This window comes from Natrix helvetica, assembly GCF_964273705.1.
Source record: "Natrix helvetica genome assembly, chromosome: 9".
Classification (NCBI taxonomy): domain Eukaryota; kingdom Metazoa; phylum Chordata; class Lepidosauria; order Squamata; family Natricidae; genus Natrix; species Natrix helvetica.
The window spans coordinates 10210229-10228613 of NC_138560.1; the positions used below are offsets into that span (position 1 = coordinate 10210229).

General features: G+C 48.1%; 1 protein-coding gene across 1 annotated transcript in view; it reads left to right on the forward strand.

Moving 5' to 3' along the window:
* Nucleotides 1-1977: 1977 nt before the first annotated feature.
* FOXO6 (forkhead box O6) overlaps nt 1978-18385 on the forward strand; it is a gene marked incomplete at its 5' end in the record, with an annotated part of 133199 nt that continues 116791 nt past the window's right edge. The window contains one exon of the mRNA XM_081962312.1: nt 1978-2439. Coding sequence (XP_081818438.1) covers nt 1978-2439 — 462 coding nt within the window. The remainder of the gene's footprint in view (nt 2440-18385) is intronic.

Here is an 18385-nt window from a genome sequence, read left to right on the forward strand (position 1 = left end):
GGGGCGCAAACCGTCTTTCCAAGCTTGGTGTGAAGAGAGTCTCCTCCCCCTCCCCTTTCTCACCCTGGAGAATGCCGTGAAGGCACAAGAGGGACTACACCTCCCATGCGCCTGCAAAGCCGCCCCCCCCCCAGATCCGCTTCGCCCCCAACCCTGGGGAAAAAGCAAAGCGCATCGGCCGGGAGGGGGGCAGTTTGGTGATTGCAACCGGACGGTGGTGGTGGTGGTGGGGATATCGAGGCAGGGTCCCCGCCAAAGCCGCCTTTGGTCCGAGCGCTGTCCTCAGGCTGCTGCTGCTGTGCTCGCCTTTCCCTCGGCTGGGAAATACCCGGCGTGTTGTGGTCACGTGCCTTGCCGGACTCCCGGGGTCAGGGGACGGCCGTGGAGCCCGTGCGACTTTGGCACCGGCCGGCCAAGCAGCCGGAGAAGCGCGGCCAAAGAAGGCGGAGGTTGGGTGGGGGCAGAGAGGGAGGGAGGGAGGCGGGCACGCTGCTCCTCCTCCACTTCGCCTTCGTGCAAGGTGCTGGGCGGGGCCCCGCCTTTCTGCCCCCCCCTCCCCAACCAACCGGCCCAGCCCTTCCCTCTATCCCACCCCCCCTCCCCGAAGTGCGACCGGGTCGCCTGGCGGTCTCGTTGGCTGCCCTTCCAGCGCGCGCTGCTTGTCCCTGTGGCAGGCACGGTCCGTTCGGCTCTCGGGTGACGAGAGGGCAACGGAGCCTGGAAAGGGAAGAGGGAGAGAGAGAGTGAGTGGAGTGGCGGTCGCTCCCGCCGCCGTTTCCGCCGCTTTCCCCTCCTCTGCCGCCGCCGCCTCTTCCTCCTCCTCCTCAGCATGTTGCCATCCCGTCGGGTCCCCAGAGAGAGGCGGCGCCCGCTCGGGGCGGCACGAGCGCAGCAGCAGCAGCAGCGGGAGGAGAAGCAAAAGGAGGAGGAGGAAGACGACGGGTTGGCCAGGAAGATGACAGCGACGGCGACCAGGGCTGGCTGCCGCCCCGAGCCTGCCAGCAGCAGCAGCGGCAGCAGCAGCAGGTGCTAATCGTCAGAGCGCGCCTCTGGCTCGCCTGGCGAATCGGCTTGCCCAGTCCAGCCGGTGCCTGCCGGCTCCCGGTGCGAGTCTCCCCCCGTCGTCGAGGAAAGGACGGCGCGACCATGGTGGCGCTCGCCCCGCGCCTCCATCCCTGTCTCCGGACCCCTTAGCGCCGGATTCTCCCGCTACGCCCGAACCGTCGTTTGAATATTAATATATACATAGACATTTTCTTGAAATCCTCGTTCTGGGAAAACAATCTCTCCTCTTGGAAGAAGCGAGCGAACTGCTTTGGCCTCGAGCCTGAGGGGGTCTCCCCGGAAAGCTGTCAGGCAACCCTCGAAAGCCCGCCGCGTCTCTCCTGCGCTCCAGCTGTTTCATCTGTTGCACGAACGGGCGTTCCCCTCCTCGCCTTTCTCTGGCATTGGCTGGGCTCGCTGGAGAAAACCCGTCGCCTCCGCCTCCTCCGGCCGTTCTTGGCCCTTCCGCCGGAGCCTTCCGGAGAACCGGCCCGGCTTGAGCTGTGGGCTCCGGGCTCCCCGCCGCTCTTGCTTCCCTCCTCCCCTTCCCACCGCTCCCCCGACGCACCTTCCTCCCCGAAGCCGGCGAGGCAACGTCTCCAATCCCGCCTCCCTCGCGCTCTTTCTCTCCTTTTTTCCCCCCTCTCCCTCCCCGACCCACTTTGGTGCGATGCTGCTGCTGCTACCGCCGCCGCGGAGCGTCGCTTCCTAACGCGACCGTCTGCTCCGGAGCTGCCAGTCGACTCTTTTTTTGGGGGGAGGGGGCGGGGAGGTGGAAACCTTTGGCTGGAATTTGTTTTTAATTTTTCTTTTTCTTTTTTTTTTACAAAGGAAGACCGTCTCTTCCCTTTCCCGGGATATAAAGCGGAATAAAAGAGGGGGGGAAAGAGGGTGGGGGGGAAAAGGCGGTCGCGGGGGGGGAGGGGGAGGAACATGGATGAGAAGCTGCAGGCGCATCAGGTTGACATCGACCCGGATTTTGAACCTCAGAGTCGGCCTCGCTCTTGCACCTGGCCGCTGCCTCACCCCGACTTCCCGGGCGAAGAAGACGATGGAAGCGGCGGTGCGAGAGGAGGAGGAGGAGGTGGCGGAGGCGCCCCCAAGCACCCTTTGGCCGGCGGCCCCGAAGGCGCCGAGAACGCCGGCGTGGCGGCGGAGCGTGGCAAAGCGACCCCCGCGCTGCCTTCCTTAAGCGCGGACGTTGGACAGCTCCGCAAAGCGAAGACTTCGCGGCGGAACGCTTGGGGCAACCTGTCTTACGCCGATCTCATCACCAAGGCGATCGAGAGCTCCCCGGAGAAACGGCTCACCCTCTCCCAGATCTACGACTGGATGGTCCGATACGTGCCCTATTTTAAGGATAAAGGCGACAGCAACAGCTCGGCTGGATGGAAGGTACCTGGGGGTCCTCCCCCCCTTGCGCCCTCTTCCCCTCCCGCTTCCTACTCCTGCTTACCCAAGACCTAGTTTCCTTGAGAGGAGCTGGGGAAGTTTTACTACTCTCATCCTCCGTGGGGTAGAGGGGCATATTTTTCTTTGGTGTAGATGCCCAGGAGAAGGGACTGGCCAAGTAGTTTTTGTCTTCTGCTAAGAGAGGTTAATTAAAGGCTGTTCAAACTGCTGGTCCTCTCCCCTTTTCTTCCATCCCTAACTTGAGAGAAACAGCTTTGTAACATTAGTTAAGTGTCTGGAGTATTCAAGTAGTGGCAGGGATGGCCAACTCCGAAATCCTTCTAAGAGACTCTGTAGCATCCTTGCTAGCATATGTTGGGTCATAAAAGGGCCAGGCCCTTGGCTTTATTGCAAGAGTTCCCCACACCCCCTCAAACCAAACTCTCTCCGAGTCCAGAACTAGATTCCCGAGACCCTTCTAAATTGTCTTTGACCCAGGGAGGCAAGTAACTCTTGAAGCCTTGTCGAACGCAAACTGGTGAGCACTTTTGCATCTCTCACTGAGCCAGAGGAGGAGGAAGTATTGTTGGCAGTAGTGAAGAGGGTGTGAGTGATTGGTTTTAAATGTACATTTTTCTTTTTTTCTTCTTTGCACTGGGAAAGAGAGAGGTCATTTATCAGTAGCCTGGTCACTTATTCACCCGTTTTTTTTTGGCCGACCTCCCACATTTCCTTCGGCTTCTTCAGTGCCCAGCAGCCAGGAGGTGGGAGGGGGGGAAACGATTCCCTCCCTCTCAGATTGCAGTTAAGTGGCACCTGTCTGTCTGGTAGGGAGGGGAGCCAGAAGTACTTTTCGAAGCTTTCTTCTGCTCTGCTTGATTGAAATGCCACTTGGAGAAAGGACATTGGGGGGTGGGGGGGGGGAAAGGAGGAGGGAAGGTTGCTTTTCAGCTTTTTTGCTTTTGAATTTGGGCAGTGGGTTAGGTGGATAGGGTGAGGAGGGGGGATGATGTGGGGGTGGGAGATCTTTTTTCTTCTGGAATGCAGCTTGGATTCTTGGAGCCTCTATCATTAAACCAAGGAAAACTTGAAATGTGATTCCTTCTATTAAGTTACTCGGGTTTTCTCCACCACACTGAGCCAGTGAGACAAATGTTACTAATCCCATATGGATTCCATCAGGTCCAAAAGTGGACATTTAATAAAATAGCCCTCATGTGCTTGTTGCAAACTTTGTACATGGTCAACATCTCTTTCCCTGAATCAAAATGGAATTATTTCTCCTCCTCCTTCTTCTCCTCCTCCTCCTCCTCCTCCTCCTCCTCCTCCTCCTCCTCCTCCTCCTCCTCCTCCTCCTCCTCCTCCTTTCTCCCCCCTCCCCCTCCCGCTGCTCCTTCCTTGCTTTGGTTTCTCTTTAAGGTCAGTGGATGAAAATGTGGTGATTTGGAAAGCCATTGCTGTGATACACTCTTAATGGAGGGGCTTGAAACAGAGTTTCCCCCATGTGTGTCTTGGCCCTGGAGAACCCTTGTAAATCTGAAAATAAATGATAGGGGGAAAGAAGACAAAAGAGTCACTTGTGTTTTCTTTATCTCTCTCTTATCTGTTGGTCTTATCCAGAAGAGTTAAGCTACACACCTCTCTCAATTTAACTCTATCAGTAGTAATCAATTCCTCTTTTATTGTGATTTAGTGTAGAGTTGGGCTGCATTCCCTCAATTTACAAGGAAAATGTGTATGTGGGATTGGGTGAGAAGAGTGTACTTTTTCAACCAAGGCAACTGCAGTAACTCTCATGTGAGAAAAAGATATTTATGAAATACCTTTGAAAGGGGAGCAAAAGATGAGCCATATTAGCAGCAGAGGGTTCCCATTTTTTTTAAAAAAAATCTTTTTTACTCTCCAGTTACTCCGTAATGACTGTTCCATCAAGTATCTGTGATGGCATGATCCAAATATTTTCTGCTGGATCTCAGTTCATGGGAATGGCTGTAGGAACAGGTTTTTTTATTTGTGTTTTGGGATGTGGAAATAAAGGTTAGACCAAGAGTTCTACTGCTTACAACAATGTGCACTTCATAGTTGGCAGATTTTCCTACCCCATTCAGCCCAACCTTTTCCAGTCTGGTGCCCTCCAAATTTGTTGGGACTGGAACTCCTCAAGTTCCCAACCAACATGACTAAACAATCTGAAATCCTGGAAACTGTTTTCCCAGCACCCTTGAATAATGCGATTGGGATAGGCTTGGATCAGTCTTATGCAACCAACTGCTAATTTAAAAAAAATGTTTTCTAGTGCCCATTCACCCCATTCTCATTTTCTCTCTCTCTCCTCTGATCAAGAGTGGCTGATAGACCCACTCTGGGTTTTGTTTAGAAGTGTGCTTTAAACTGGTTATTCTATATCAGCAGGATTATGATCGGTGCATCCTTGGGTACCAAGGCTTGCCCAGTTCAAATCTGCAAGAGTCTTCCTTTTTCCATACATAATACAGGAATGCTTCCCAACCTTGGCCTTTTTAAGATGTGTGGATTTCCAGACTTCCAGAATGAATTCTGCGAGTTGAAGTCCACACCCCTTAAAACTGCTAAGGCCGAGAAGCACTGCAATATAATATTGAGTTGACCAGTGAAACTTTATAGGACTACAACGCAATATATGTTTATTGCTTTGGGAATCCATGGCATAGCAAGGACCTATGCCATCGCTTGGTCCCCTGACAATTAATACCCACAAATTTCTTCCCACCCCTGAGAATGTATGCTTCATGAGGCCCCACACGAAACAAATCAAGACCGTCTCTTTTTTGATGAAGCCAAAATGTTCTTTTCGTCCAAAGCATAAAAAACAATGAATCAAACCCAGCAGTGTATCTGTGTAACCGGTTAGTAGGAATCAGTGGGGATGGTAGCATTTTTACCTTGCAGTACTCTCTACCCATGGGGGAGTCGAGACACATGGAAGAGCTTCAAGGTAGCATCCAGACTTCCAGAGCTCTTATCATTCGAGGTCTACAAGTTCTCCGGTTCCCATGTTTTGGTTTTGGAAAAGCTCTAATGAAGTTTGCACAGTGCCTGGAATTCTGGCAATGAGAAGGTGGACACTTAACACTTTGGTCAGTACCTGTGCTAGTCCGAGCTGAAATCTTTTGCTCCTCTTCGTGGGGTAAATCAAAGGGATTCTGCCAAAGCATATCTCCGCCTTCCAATCTGGACCTGCCCGTACGTGTTTTTGTGAGATTTGGCATTGGTGCACTTACCAGGTTCAGAAGTTAAGCAGCTGCTTCCCCCCCCCCCCTCTCAAAAGGATTGCAACACCGGCACGAATCGGGTCCCACGAAGAACTGATATTGCAGATGAGAAATATTAGGAAATTTTTGCACTTTGGATTCTGAACTGTAGGGAGTTTTGTCTGTCTGTGTGATCCTGTACATTCCCTACATTAAAAAAAAAAAGTATGGTGTAACAGAGGTGACTAGATTCCATTGGAACAAACTCTGGAATGGGGTCGGAATGTCCGGTGAACCTGTTTTATAGATCTTTTGTGTTTCTTGGAACTAGGTTATGGGCCTTCGGCATGACTTACATTTTACATTTTGCTTTCGTTGTTCATTTGCTGTTTATTGTGGATTTTTGTGTGTCTGCTTGTTTTGGTTTTAAACCTCGTTACCTCCCTGGAGTCACTTATGTGAATGGACGGCCTTAAAAATAAATGATGCAACAAATAAATCGAGGGAAGAATTCATTGGAAGAAAGATCCAAAAGATATTCTAACGAGCGCTATTTTTCTAGTTCTGTTTCGTGCTTTTAAAGAAAAAGATTTGGTGCAGTAATAAGTGGGCTTTGCCCCAATCAAAGACATTTTAGATGAAGGTTTTTGAAAATGCTCCTATTTGAAATGGTGAATGATTGGTGAGGGCCTGCTTCATAGCTGCTTGCATTATCTTAGACTCTTCTCTTTTCGTGCTAAGAGTCGGAGCGTCAATTTACCGCATCTCAAGGTGGGGCTGGAAGAAAATGCTGTTGAAAAAACTCTAAAAATTGGCCAGAGTGTGCACAAATTGCCACTGATCATCTTATGAGGACCCAGATTGTTGGGGGCAATAGGCTGACTCTGTAAACCACTTAGAGAGGCCTGTAAATGCACCATGAAGCCGGTATATAAGTCTAACTGCTGTTGCTATTATGGCACCTGTCCAGATAACTCCTAGTTGAAATGGGCAGATACGACTTGGTAGTGCATGATGGTGTCTCACATGCTTGGTACTTGGTCATCCTGGGAACTGAGAAGAGAGGTTATCCCAAAGCTGCTTTTTCAAGAGGCAACTGGACTTCCTTCGTTTTTCCTTGAATGGATGCCTGAGAATTTTCATAGGCATCGAGAATAGAGGTTGCAAGATTTAGGAGTCCTGCGGCAAAGGAACTCTGTAGCTTTCTCTTTTGGCTCCCTGAAAATTGGCTTGAAATGTGATGAAGGAAGAAAAAAACTCTACAACCCCCTAACAAAGTGATAAGGTAGATCTTATCACAACATTATCTAAACACTTTCAGATAATTTTGTTTGTGGTCACAAGTCAAAGACTTTGGGTATCACTGTGTTTTGAACGGTTGCTGAGAAAGAGAAAAGATCCTTTTGGGAACAGTGAATCCGTCCTTCAGTTGTGTCACTAAAAGGAGTAGAAGCTGCATTGTTGATTACCGTATTAGGATTCTGTGATTTTGGACTTTTGGTATTCCTAATCCAGGCCAGCAGTTTCTTTCCGAGTCTATTTTGTCTGGGATGGTCTCTGACAATTTAAGCCCAGCTGCTGACTCTTCCTCATTGGTGATCAGCCCTGGTGTCATTTTTTTTTAATTTTGCAGTTTTACAGCGACACTTTACCAAAGTACATTGCCGAAGTATTTTCTCAGGCTTGTGATCCAGACCTACTACTGTATTGCCTGGTCTGTAATTTCTTCTTTTCATCCCTCATTTTTTCCCCCTTCTCTTTTTTTCCCCCTACACTTATTTTTCCCAATTCAATTTCCCCCTCCCTGTTCATAACTCTGAATTCTGGGACATTTTATGCAAGAGTCTTGCACAATATTCTAAACCCCAAACTGGGTCAAAACCAACCAAAATGGATACATTTAGATTGTATGCTACATCCAAACAAATAAACCATATTATGGTTTACTGCTGCTTATATATATTATGGTTTTCTGACTGCTTATATAACATGCTAAGACAATAGTTGCATTTCCCTAACATACTAAAGCTATAAGCCCTATTGTAGCCTAGTTTAACAAGTCGTGCAAACCCAGTCTGTATATCTGAGATTCAGAAGCATCACAGTTTCCTTTGCGTATGTGTGTGTGTGTGTGTGTGTGTGTGTGTGTGTGTATGAGGAGGGGGAATAAGGGAGGCTTCTTCCTACGGTAGTTACCTTACATAATTAATATCTTCTCTGGTCCATAATGAATTGTCAGCCATCGAGCCCTCTTCCCGATTCACCGAGAATTCCAAAGCATTTTCCTGTGTTATGGAAACAGCTTCTCCCCCTCCCTCTTACCAGCCGCTTCTTTGAAAGGTGGGATTACAAGGTAAGATTTAAAGCTCCCAGTTGCCCCCTCCATCCTCTTCCCTAAAGCCAATTGAGAACTTCAGCTCCTGTGCACCATTTAACTTGCATCATCGCCCTCCCTCCCTCCCTCCCACCTCGTGCTGTTAACGTAGATCTATTATCCTTCTGGGAGCAGGCTTCTGCTTTTGAACGAATTATTTAAGTGGGATGGGGAGGGGGTGGGTTTAGGCAGAGACAGGCAAAAGTTACCGAGTTTAAAACTTAACCCAGCTCAGCGTGTTATGTACAAACAGGCATCAGGTGTGTAACTCTGCCGGTTAAGCATGTTGTGTGGGCACAACCAGTCTCTCCATCTCTCTCGCTTTCTCCCCTTGCCTCCTGGCCTTTAACAGACAGCAAAAGCCTACACATTTGTTTTGTTTATTTATGATTAGATTTGTGTGTCGCCCATTTTGTCTTTTTCACTCTTTTAAGAGACTATGGGTCCTCCACAGAACGAGAACCGTTCAACTCCAGCTGCCTCAAATCAAAGGCTTCTAGGGCTAAGTCTCTGAGCTTGTCGATCAGAAAGGTCGCCAGTTCAGTGGTTCGAATCCCCAGCGCCGCGTAAAGGAGTGAGCTCCCGTTACCTGTCCCAGCTTCTGCCAACCTAGCAGTTCGAAAGAACGTAAAAATGCAGGTAGAAAAAATAGGAACCACCTTTGGTAGGAAGGCAACGCCGCTCTGTGTGCCTTCGGCATTTAGTCATGCCGGCCACATGACCACAGAGACATCTTCGGACAGCACTGGCTCTTTGGCTTTGAAACAGATCAAGATTGCACATTTGCTATTTTTGTTTGTTTGTTCCTTTGTTTTAATGGAGCCACATTCAGTTTTAAAAGCTTCTGAACTAAAAAGCCTGCTAGGTCCCATTGAACCCTAATAATCACCTCTGCAGAACAATGGGGCTTCGACGAAGCCAGGAGGAACTCAGACCCCAGGAGATAGGATAATTGATTTTTAATGTGCAGACCTGGAAAGTTTGAAGGAAGAGTATCCTTTTCTGCAGAATAATCTTCCTGCTATTGCCTGGAAGTGGTCCTAAAAGCAATGGGTCTTGTAACCTGTATGAGAGCGTGTAACCTGAATCAGGGATTCTGGATATCTTCCTTGCTGACATGCAGATCGCAACTGCTTTGGCCTGTGTGGCTTTGCGTGTGGGATGCTGGTTTTGTAGTTAAGGACTCAGTCTTAGGAGTTTGCGTAGTAGACCCTTCTATTTTGGGTTTTGGAACTGCGAGGCCGCGCACGTGTGGGGGTGGGGGTGGAGGGCACGGGGGCTATTTCCCCATCGTCGTCAGGCGCTGCACGGAAAGCCTCTTGACTGACAGTTCCTATTTAATTAGGGAATTGTTATTTTATCAATTCCAAAGCGCTTTGGAGTTTTCTGCTCCAGCTCCTGCATTCTACTTGTTAATGGGAAAACCAACACCCTCTGTCAAAGAGGCAGCAGCTCGGATGCATTTTAAAGCACTGTTTGTGCCGCTTTGACGTCCAAAAATATAACAATAAAGCTATCAGCTAGTGGAAGCCTGCTCGAGGCAGCTCTGACAGTGCCAAAACCTTAATTGCCAAGCCTCCCCTCCCTTTCCTCCCCCCTCCTTCCTACATGGGAAGGCTGCCCTTTGGTGATACAGTCTTGGAACTAGCAAAGTGGCATCAGGACATGGAGCAGGGGAGGAGGCAGATCTTGCCCGCCGTGGAAGCTTGCAAGGAAGCCTCCTCATTCCCTCTGCCCATCATTTCTCTTGCTCCTGAGCAAGGCGATGGAGAGAATGACGGCCAGAATTATACAATGTCCAGGTTCTAATGAGCAGCGTTAGGAGAAGGACAAGTCCATTGTTTGGCTTAGTCTACTGGTGTTGCAGCTGGTTGAGAGCCACTTGTGGTGATTGTCAGTCACGCGTGATTCCATCCCCCTAAATCAGGGGTGTCCAAACTTGGGAACTTTAAGACTTGTGGACTTCAACTCCCACAATTCCCCAGCTCCCAGAATTCCCTTGCCAGTCGGCTGGGGGATTCTGGGAGTTGAAGTCCACAAGTCTTAAAGTTCCCAAGTTTGGACACCCCTGCCCTAAATGGAGGCAACCAGATTTTGGGGGGGAGGGGGGACAGGTGGGTTGTAATGGGGAGATCAGAGTTAGTGTGTCATTAGAAACGGCTTCTAGTCTGCATAATCTTAATTGTAATTTCTTGGTTTTTTCTCTCTCTTTTGAAGACGTTTCGCTTCTCATCCAAGAAGCTTCTTCAGCTCTGGCACTGGGGAATGGAAGGTTGTCCTGTCAGAGCTGAAGAAGCTTCTTGGATGAGAAGCGAAATGTCTTCAAAAGGGGGGAAAAAACCCCAAGAAAGTCCAGTTGCCTCCTGAAAAAGCACCTTTGGGACAACCATGACCTGGATGACTGAGAATCTCTACACATTGCGGTGATTCTTCAATTATTCTGCATGGGAAGGGGGAGAAGATGTCTTATCAATTGATATGATGTCGGAGACATGATGGTTTGGAAGAAATTGCCAGGCTGTCCTATGGCTGAGGAGAGCTTCCTGGGCCCTGAACCAGGAAGTCACTTTATATGGGATTCATTTGTGCAACTTATTAAGCAAATCAGTTAAAGACATACTAGTTATCCGCTACCCACCTTTGGTTAAGTTTTCACTCTTCAGGGATTTGTTTCCTCTCTTCTGGTTTAGCCTCCTGTGCAAATTTAGCTCTGGGGATAGGCAACCTGGTATTCTCCTGATAGTTTCCCATCAACCTAGGAACCATGGTGAATGTCAAGTGTTCATGGGATTTGTAATTAAAAATACAGCGTGACACTAGATTGCCTATCTTTGCCTGTCCCTTTGGCCGATGGCCGATTCGGGGCATTGTAGTGATCTAGGAAATGGGTTCATTCCTAAATCAGAATCGAATTGTCAGGCAAATGTGGCCCTAAAATTTAGACTACGGAAGGGGGAGGACCACGCAATACATCTGTTCCTTTTCTTCTTTTATTGGCTACATTCCCATAACACACTTAACCTGATATAGGAATCACACTGATATCTGGGTTTTCTCCCAAACCCTAAAAAGGAGCAGGGTTAACATGGGAGGAAGCTAGGTTGACACAAGCCACCAAAAAATAACCTTAACCCTAGCCTAGCTTAGCATGCTCTGCACCAATGCATTTTTACCCGACCTGATTTTGTGTATATAAACATTTCCAATGTGTTGTAACTGAAGAAAAATCATTTTCTCTACTTGGAGAATTTCTCTGAAAGAGGTTTTCAGAAAGGAGCTTTGATCAAAACATGTATTACATGCTCCTCCTGTATTTCTGCTATAGGTTTTGTTTAAGTGTTCTTAATTCCTTCCTTCCTTCCCTCCCTCCCTCCCCCCTCCCCATTTTATACAGATAAGGTTTAAAATAAATTCCTTCCTTCCTTCCTTCCTTCCTTCCTTCCTTCCTTCCTTCCTTCCTTCCTTCCTTCCTTCTCTTCCTTCCTATTTTATACAGATAGGGTTTAAAATAAATTCCTTCCTTCCTTCCTTCCTTCCTTCCTTCCTTCCTTCCTTCCTTCCTTCCCCATTTTATACAGATAGTTTAAAATAAATTCCTTCCTTCCTTCCAGTCATCCATCCATCCATCCATCCTTCCTTCCTTTTCACCTTTTTCCAGAATTGCTTTTCAGGCAGTGCTAACTGCTGAAGTAACACAAACCTGCTAAACGAACGAGCTTTATGAGAGCATAAAAATGATACTACAGCAGTGAGTAGAGCTTTATTAAACCCCAGAGACAGGCTGCAAATGAACAGCTTGCTCTGCTCTTCATTCTTTTTTCCCTCCTATATTAAAAAAAAAACCTCAAATATAAATTACAATTAAGATGACACAGACTAGAAGCTGTTTCAGATGACATACTATAATTCTGATCTCCCCATTATAACCCACCGGCCCCTTCACCCACCCAAAATCTGGTTGCCTCCCTTTAATGGGAGTTTTGATGGAATCGTGATTGCCTAATGTTTGTCCTGCCCTGATTGCTCAGATGGGGTCCAGGGAAAAATATGAACTGGTGAAGATGGGGAGATGCCCCCCCTCCCCACTCCATGCAACTATTGTTTTTGAGTTGTGTTGCTTGAACGACAGGCTGTTTCCCCAGCCTTTAATATTGTTAGCAGAAAAGTGGGATTACACAGTTGAAACAGCATGGAATCATAGATTAGGTTCGCAAAAAACAATAAAACCCTTATAGGAACCCAAAATGCTTTGTCCACCTAGCAAACTCATTGCCAGTATGCACACTGGATTACCTTTGAGGTGGCAGCTGCTTTGCACGGTATCCTAAAAGCGAGGGCCAAGATCCTACACCTTGCTGAATTATAGTCTCCCTAATAGCATTTTAGCCTAGCTAAATATACAGTGCTAGCTGGATACCCATGCTTCGTGACAAAACTATGTCATCGGGTTATGCAGGAGAAATTGGGTTCACAATTTGTTGGCTCAGTAGTGGTTGGTAATTGAAGCACATAAGGGAATATTGCTCCCCCTGCCTTGGGTACGGAAGCAGTTCCATAGGTGGAAGGCGTAGACATTTTGGTGAGGTACCGACGTTTAGTACTGTAAGGAGCCCCAGACCACTCCTGAGTGAAGGAGTAGAACGTCTGCCAGTTTGAACTGAGGTAACGGAATGTGAGGCAACTGGCAGTTGGAACAGAGTTCTTTTCAGGTGGGGAGGGGGAGTAGAACGCCTTAGCATCAGAGCGTGCTAATTACTGTATAAGAAATACTAATGATCTGATGGTCATTTTGAAAAATCCTTTCTTAGCGAGCACCTAGAAGAGGGACGTACTGTACGTGCCAAATTTCAAGTTTGTAGGCTTTGCGGTTCTGGAGATTTCATGATGAGTGAGTGGTATTTGGCATATATATTTATTCGGCATATATATTTATTGGGGGAAGTCAGCCTTATCTTCTAAGAGCATAACTTTCCCAATGCCTTCTTCAGCACAGAATCGGTAACATAGGGTGCAACCATAGTATCCCTTCCTGAGGAGCGCCTACTTTCAGTATTCCTGGCAAGCTTCCACAGATCCACTACTGAAAAGCCCTCGTACAGTAAAAGCACTCTCAGCTCTTGCATCAGCAATAAAGAGAAGGAGTAAGACCTGCAACAAAATGCACCCAGAATCCTAGAATGGTACACTTGGAAGTGTGCTAATCCAACCTTCTGCAGGCTGCAAGAGAACCGAATGAATCATCCATGAGAGGAGACTGGGCTGTCCAATCTCATCTTCAAAACCTCGTGAGAAACTCCCCAAGGAGAGAAGCAACCTAGAACTAAGGAGAAATGTTATGACAGCGAGAGAACAATTCATCAGTGGAACTGCTTGCCTCCAGAAGTTGTGAGTGCTCCAACACTGGAGGTTTTAAAGAAGAGAGTGGACAACCATTTGTCCGAAATGATATAGGGTTTCCTGCCTGAGCAAGATGTTGGACTAGAAGAACGGTCATCAACTGTTGGTCCGTGGGACCACTGGCGGTCCGCAAGAAAGTTTTGGTGGTTCGCAGAAAAAATCTGCATTTTTTATATTGCACTAAATCAGGGGTCCTCAAACTGTGGCCCCTGGGCTGGATACCGCCCGCTGAAGCAATTATTCCTGCTCGCTGACAGGATGGGGTCCTTCAGGCACTTAGCTTGGCTACCTGTTTCGTAGCTCTAGCCCTTCCCTCCCTCCCTCCCTCCCTCCCGGGACTTCAGTGAGCTGTGCGCAAAACTTTGGCCCGGCTCCTTGAGAGACAGAGTTTGCAGCAGGCCGATCTAGCGCCCAGGCTGGCTACAAGACGAATATTCATTCTTGGCAGTATTTGAGATTCTTAGCTGCAATGGACAGCAAAGCTAGGGTTGACCCCAGGCGCTTCTCTCCGCTAACAGGTGGCCAAGCTAAGTGCCTGAAGGACCCCATCCTGTCACTAATTCATATTCATATTATGAATTTAGTGGTCCCTGAGGTCCGAAAGGTTGGTGACCCTTGGACTAGAAGAGTCCAAGGTCCCTTGGAGTTCTGTGTTCTATTCTGTGTTTTTTATTCTATGCGATGGAGAACCCACAACCGGCAAAGATAGTCTGTTCCACCCTTGCTCAGAGTTCAATAATAATAGAGGTTGTTTAAACAAAATATGCAACATTCTGGAAACATACAACCACCATTTGCAAACCTCCCAGCCTACTTACAACAAGCAAAAGTCAAAAGATATGATGAACGGTTACAGGAACTGGGCATGGCTAGTCTAGTGAAGAGAAGGACTAGGGGAGACAGGATAGCAGTCTTCCAATATTTGAAGGGCTGCCACAGAGAAGTAGGGGTCAAGCTATTTTCCAAGGCACCTGAAGGCCAGACAAGGAATAATGGATGGAAATGGATGACCAAGGAGAGATTCAACTTAGAAATAAGGAGAAATTTTCTGACAGTGAGAACAATCAACCAATGGAACAGAAGTTTCCTTTGGAGGCTGTGGGGGGCTTCATCACTTGAGACTTTCAAGAAGAGATTGGACTTCCAGTTGTCAGAATCGGTGTAGGCTCTCCTGCTTGAGTAGGGGGTTGGACTGGGTGACCTATAATGTCTCTTCCAACTCTGTTAATCTGTTAAAAATGATGAGGGCGCAAAGGAACACTTTTGGGCTTTTAAGATTCTGTTATTGTACCCTACAACAATGAAATGGGGTTTCAGTAGTCTTTGTGAAGTTTGGTTCCTGGCCTGGCATACTTTGAAGGGCTGACACTGGCCTGCACACTCTTCCCAAAATTGCCGCCAAACTTCAGTTCGTACAAAGGAGAAACATTCTTAAATACAGGGAGGCTAGCCACATAACTGTGAATGAAATCAAGTTTAGATCAAATTACATTTAGCCTGGTTCATGTCTCTGTTTTTGTTCCATCTATATTTCTAATGCAGGGGTGTCCAAACTTGGGAACTTTAAGACTTGTGGACTTCAACTCCCAGAATTCCCCAGCCAGCATGGCTGGCTGGGGAATTCTGGGAGTTGAAGTCCACAAGTCTTAAAGTTCCCAAGTTTGGACACCCCTGTTCTAATGTGACTGCTGATTCCAAACAGGCTGTGCCTCTTACAGCATAGAACCACAATATTTCAGAGAATGTGTTACGGCCTCCTTCTCAAAATGTCCAATCACTGGGCATCCCTTAACAACAGGAGGTAAATTGGGCAAGGCTGCTGTCCGTCACCTTTTCAGGGATGCTCTTCTTTACCTGAGCATACCTGGCAGGAGTCCAGGTAATTTGAAAGAATATGGGCTTATTGTATGCTAAAACTCTCTACAAGAATCTGAACTACTAACAGTCAAAGCAAATAGGTGGTAGCTAAGAGCCAACAGAATTGAAAGTGGGCTGGACTTCTTAGATCTCTTGTGGTATGAAGGCACTCGAGACTGATGACGTGTTTGATTCTTCCCTTGGGCTCAGCCTGATAATCTCCTACAGTGCCTTTTTCTTCTCCTTTCCCCCCCTGAGAGGGCAGATATTCCTCCCTCCAAAATCTGCGCTGCAACTCCCTATCATTTTTATTTTCTAAGCATGCCTCCAGGGTTTATACAATATTTCAAAGTGCTTTTGGAAATCAAGATTATGCCCCAGGTTGTTGTTTTGCTTTGAAACATGCTAGTTTCCCTGAGTATTTTAATTATGTAATCTATAAAATAACACTGGGCGGGGCGTGGAATGCATAGGGCAGCAAAGGAGGGGTGTGGGGGGTCACTTGTAGTGATGCAGGATTGGGAACCCAGGTTTCGCAACAGCCGGGGTGAAACCTGGCATCAAGCTGGCAATTTGGGATTAGGCTTCCTTGAGGAATTGGAGTTTTTAAGGGAACTTTTAGCTCCCCCCCCCGCCCCGTGAGACTTAAAAGCACACACTTTGCCTTTAACCTTCCCCCAGTACAGTGCTAAAAATGTCTAAAAGAAATGCGCCCTGAAGTTGTTTGCCTCATCCCTTCTGCGGAAAGGACGCTGGAGAGATTTCTTGGTCTCTTTCCCAGGCTTCGACTTCGCTTCTTTGAACGTCTTGTTTATAGCTCCCATCCTCAAATTGGATGGTAATTCCCCCTGCCCCCCCTCCCCTCCCCGCCCCGCCAGAGTACTCACTGTCTGGGCTTTTAGTCCAGCACAATCTCCCCTTTGATCCGCAGCCGCTGCCTGCCTATGCGTTCCCAGCTTCCCACCCCTTTCCGCGAACCAGCTGCTTTGTCTATGCCCTTTTGTCCCGCGGAAGGTGTCAGTGCAAAGCGGTTGGAGGCGAAAGGCGGCTGATGTTATGGAAGGATCCTCGGAGCAGTTTCGCTTGTGTCCTGCCCAAGCCTCTTTTGAACAGGAATCCGTTCATTATTTTGGGCTGCCTTGATAGCAAGGGGGGAGGGGGAGAGAAGGAGGGAGGGAGGGGGAGAGAGAGAGGAGGGAGGGAGGGAGGGGGAAGGAAGGAGAGAGGGAGGCGAAAGAGGAGGGAGGGAGAGAGAAGAGAAGGAGGGAGGGGGAGAGGGAGGGAGGAGAGAGAGGGGAAGGAGGGAGGGGGAGAGGGAGGGAGGAGAGGGGAGGGAGGGAAAGAGGAGGGAGGAGAGAGAGGGTAGGGAGGGAAAGAGAGGAGAAGGAGGGAGGGGGAGAGGGAGGGAGGAGAGGGTAGGGAGGGAAAGAGAGGAGAAGGAGGGAGGGGGAGAGGGAGGGAGGAGAGGGTAGGGAGGGAAAGAGAGGAGAAGGAGGGAGGGGGAGAGGGAGGGAGGAGAGGGTAGGGAGGGAAAGAGAGGAGAAGGAGGGAGGGGGAGAGGAAGGGAGGAGAGAGAGGGGAGGGAGGGAGAGCGAGGAGAAAGAGGAGGGAAGGAGAGAGGAGAAAGAAGAGAGAGAGAGGAGGAAGAGAGGGAGGGAGGAGAAAGAGAGGAGGGAGAAGGGACGGGGGGGGGGGGAAGAGATACAAAGATTGCTTTCACTGGCTGGAGGAGAAAAACAGATGAGACACTGCTAGGAGGGAGTCATGCTAGTTGGGAAGGAAGGGCAGGAATGGGGGTTGAATGGGAAAGGCTACCATTCAGGGATTAAAGCTCAGCTGGGTTTGGGCACCTCCCCTGCCAAGGTTTGAAGGATTTGTTTGCTGGGTGCTCCCTAGGCGCCAGAGAACGATCTCTCAGATCCTCTGGGTGGTAGCAAACTCAGTTTCCTAGCAGTGCTTTTGTCAGAGCATGGAAGAAGGAAGACAAGGCAGCCAGCCAGTGGTGTATTCTGCTCTCCCCCCCCAAACCCCAACTCTTTGTTTCCTACATGTGCCTCTCACGAGCTCCAACCTGATTCCCACTAGTGCCCTATTCTATAATATATGGTGTTTTCTAGATTGTTGCGGCAGCTTCCTTCTACCCTTTCCCACTGCATCATGCTCTTCTACCCCACTTCACCCTCTGTTCCATGGACTCCATGCCATGCCCTAACTCACAACAGAAACAGAACAACAGAGTTAGAAGGGACCTTGGAGGTCTTCTAGTCCAACCCCCTGCTCAAGTGGAAGACCCTATTCCATTTCAGACAAAGGGTTGTCCAACCTCTTCTTAAAAACCACCACCGACGGGAAAGGAAGACGACGTGCCACACCCAGTATGATTAAGAAAGCTGAAATGTTCTTTACCACGTATCCGAGGCTATAAAGTTTGTCGGATCAGAGAAACAGCTTCAAAATAGAGTTTAACTCCATCCTTGGCTCATTTTCTATACTTGTAGTGGTAGCTCAGTCTCCAAGTTTCTGTTGAGTTCCCGGTTCAGTTCAGAGCTCTGCCAGTTAAAAGGTCACTCCTGCTAAGCCTCAAAGGACTGTTCTAATCAAGCGTGCAATGCTTCTTTTTATGTGAAAGGGCCTTTTGGGGATTTTGATGGGTGTACTGGGGTCTTCCTTCCAGAAAACAAAGGATGGGGCAAGAAAACCATGACATGCAATCTTATTTCATTCCCATGTAATTTTTCCTCCTTTCTGTCCCATTAAAATTTACAGTTTGGGGAAAATAACCATCTTGGGCATCCTGAGGCCTCAGGCTTGTGTATCTCTGATTTATGTGATTGGAGACTTGTGAATGTCTTAGAGGGTACTAAGAAAAAAGGAAGAAGAAATGGCTGTGGGCCAAACAAAGCTCCTTAGGTCAATCCTATTTATTTATTATTAATTGTTTGAATGTATGCCTTGCCTTTTGTACTAATGGGGATGACCCGGAGATTATGTGAAATAATAAATCAATCAATAGGAGTACCTTGAGATTGACTGAATGATATTACCACCAGTAAGTAGAAGAACATTATGTACATCAGCATAGAAAATTCAA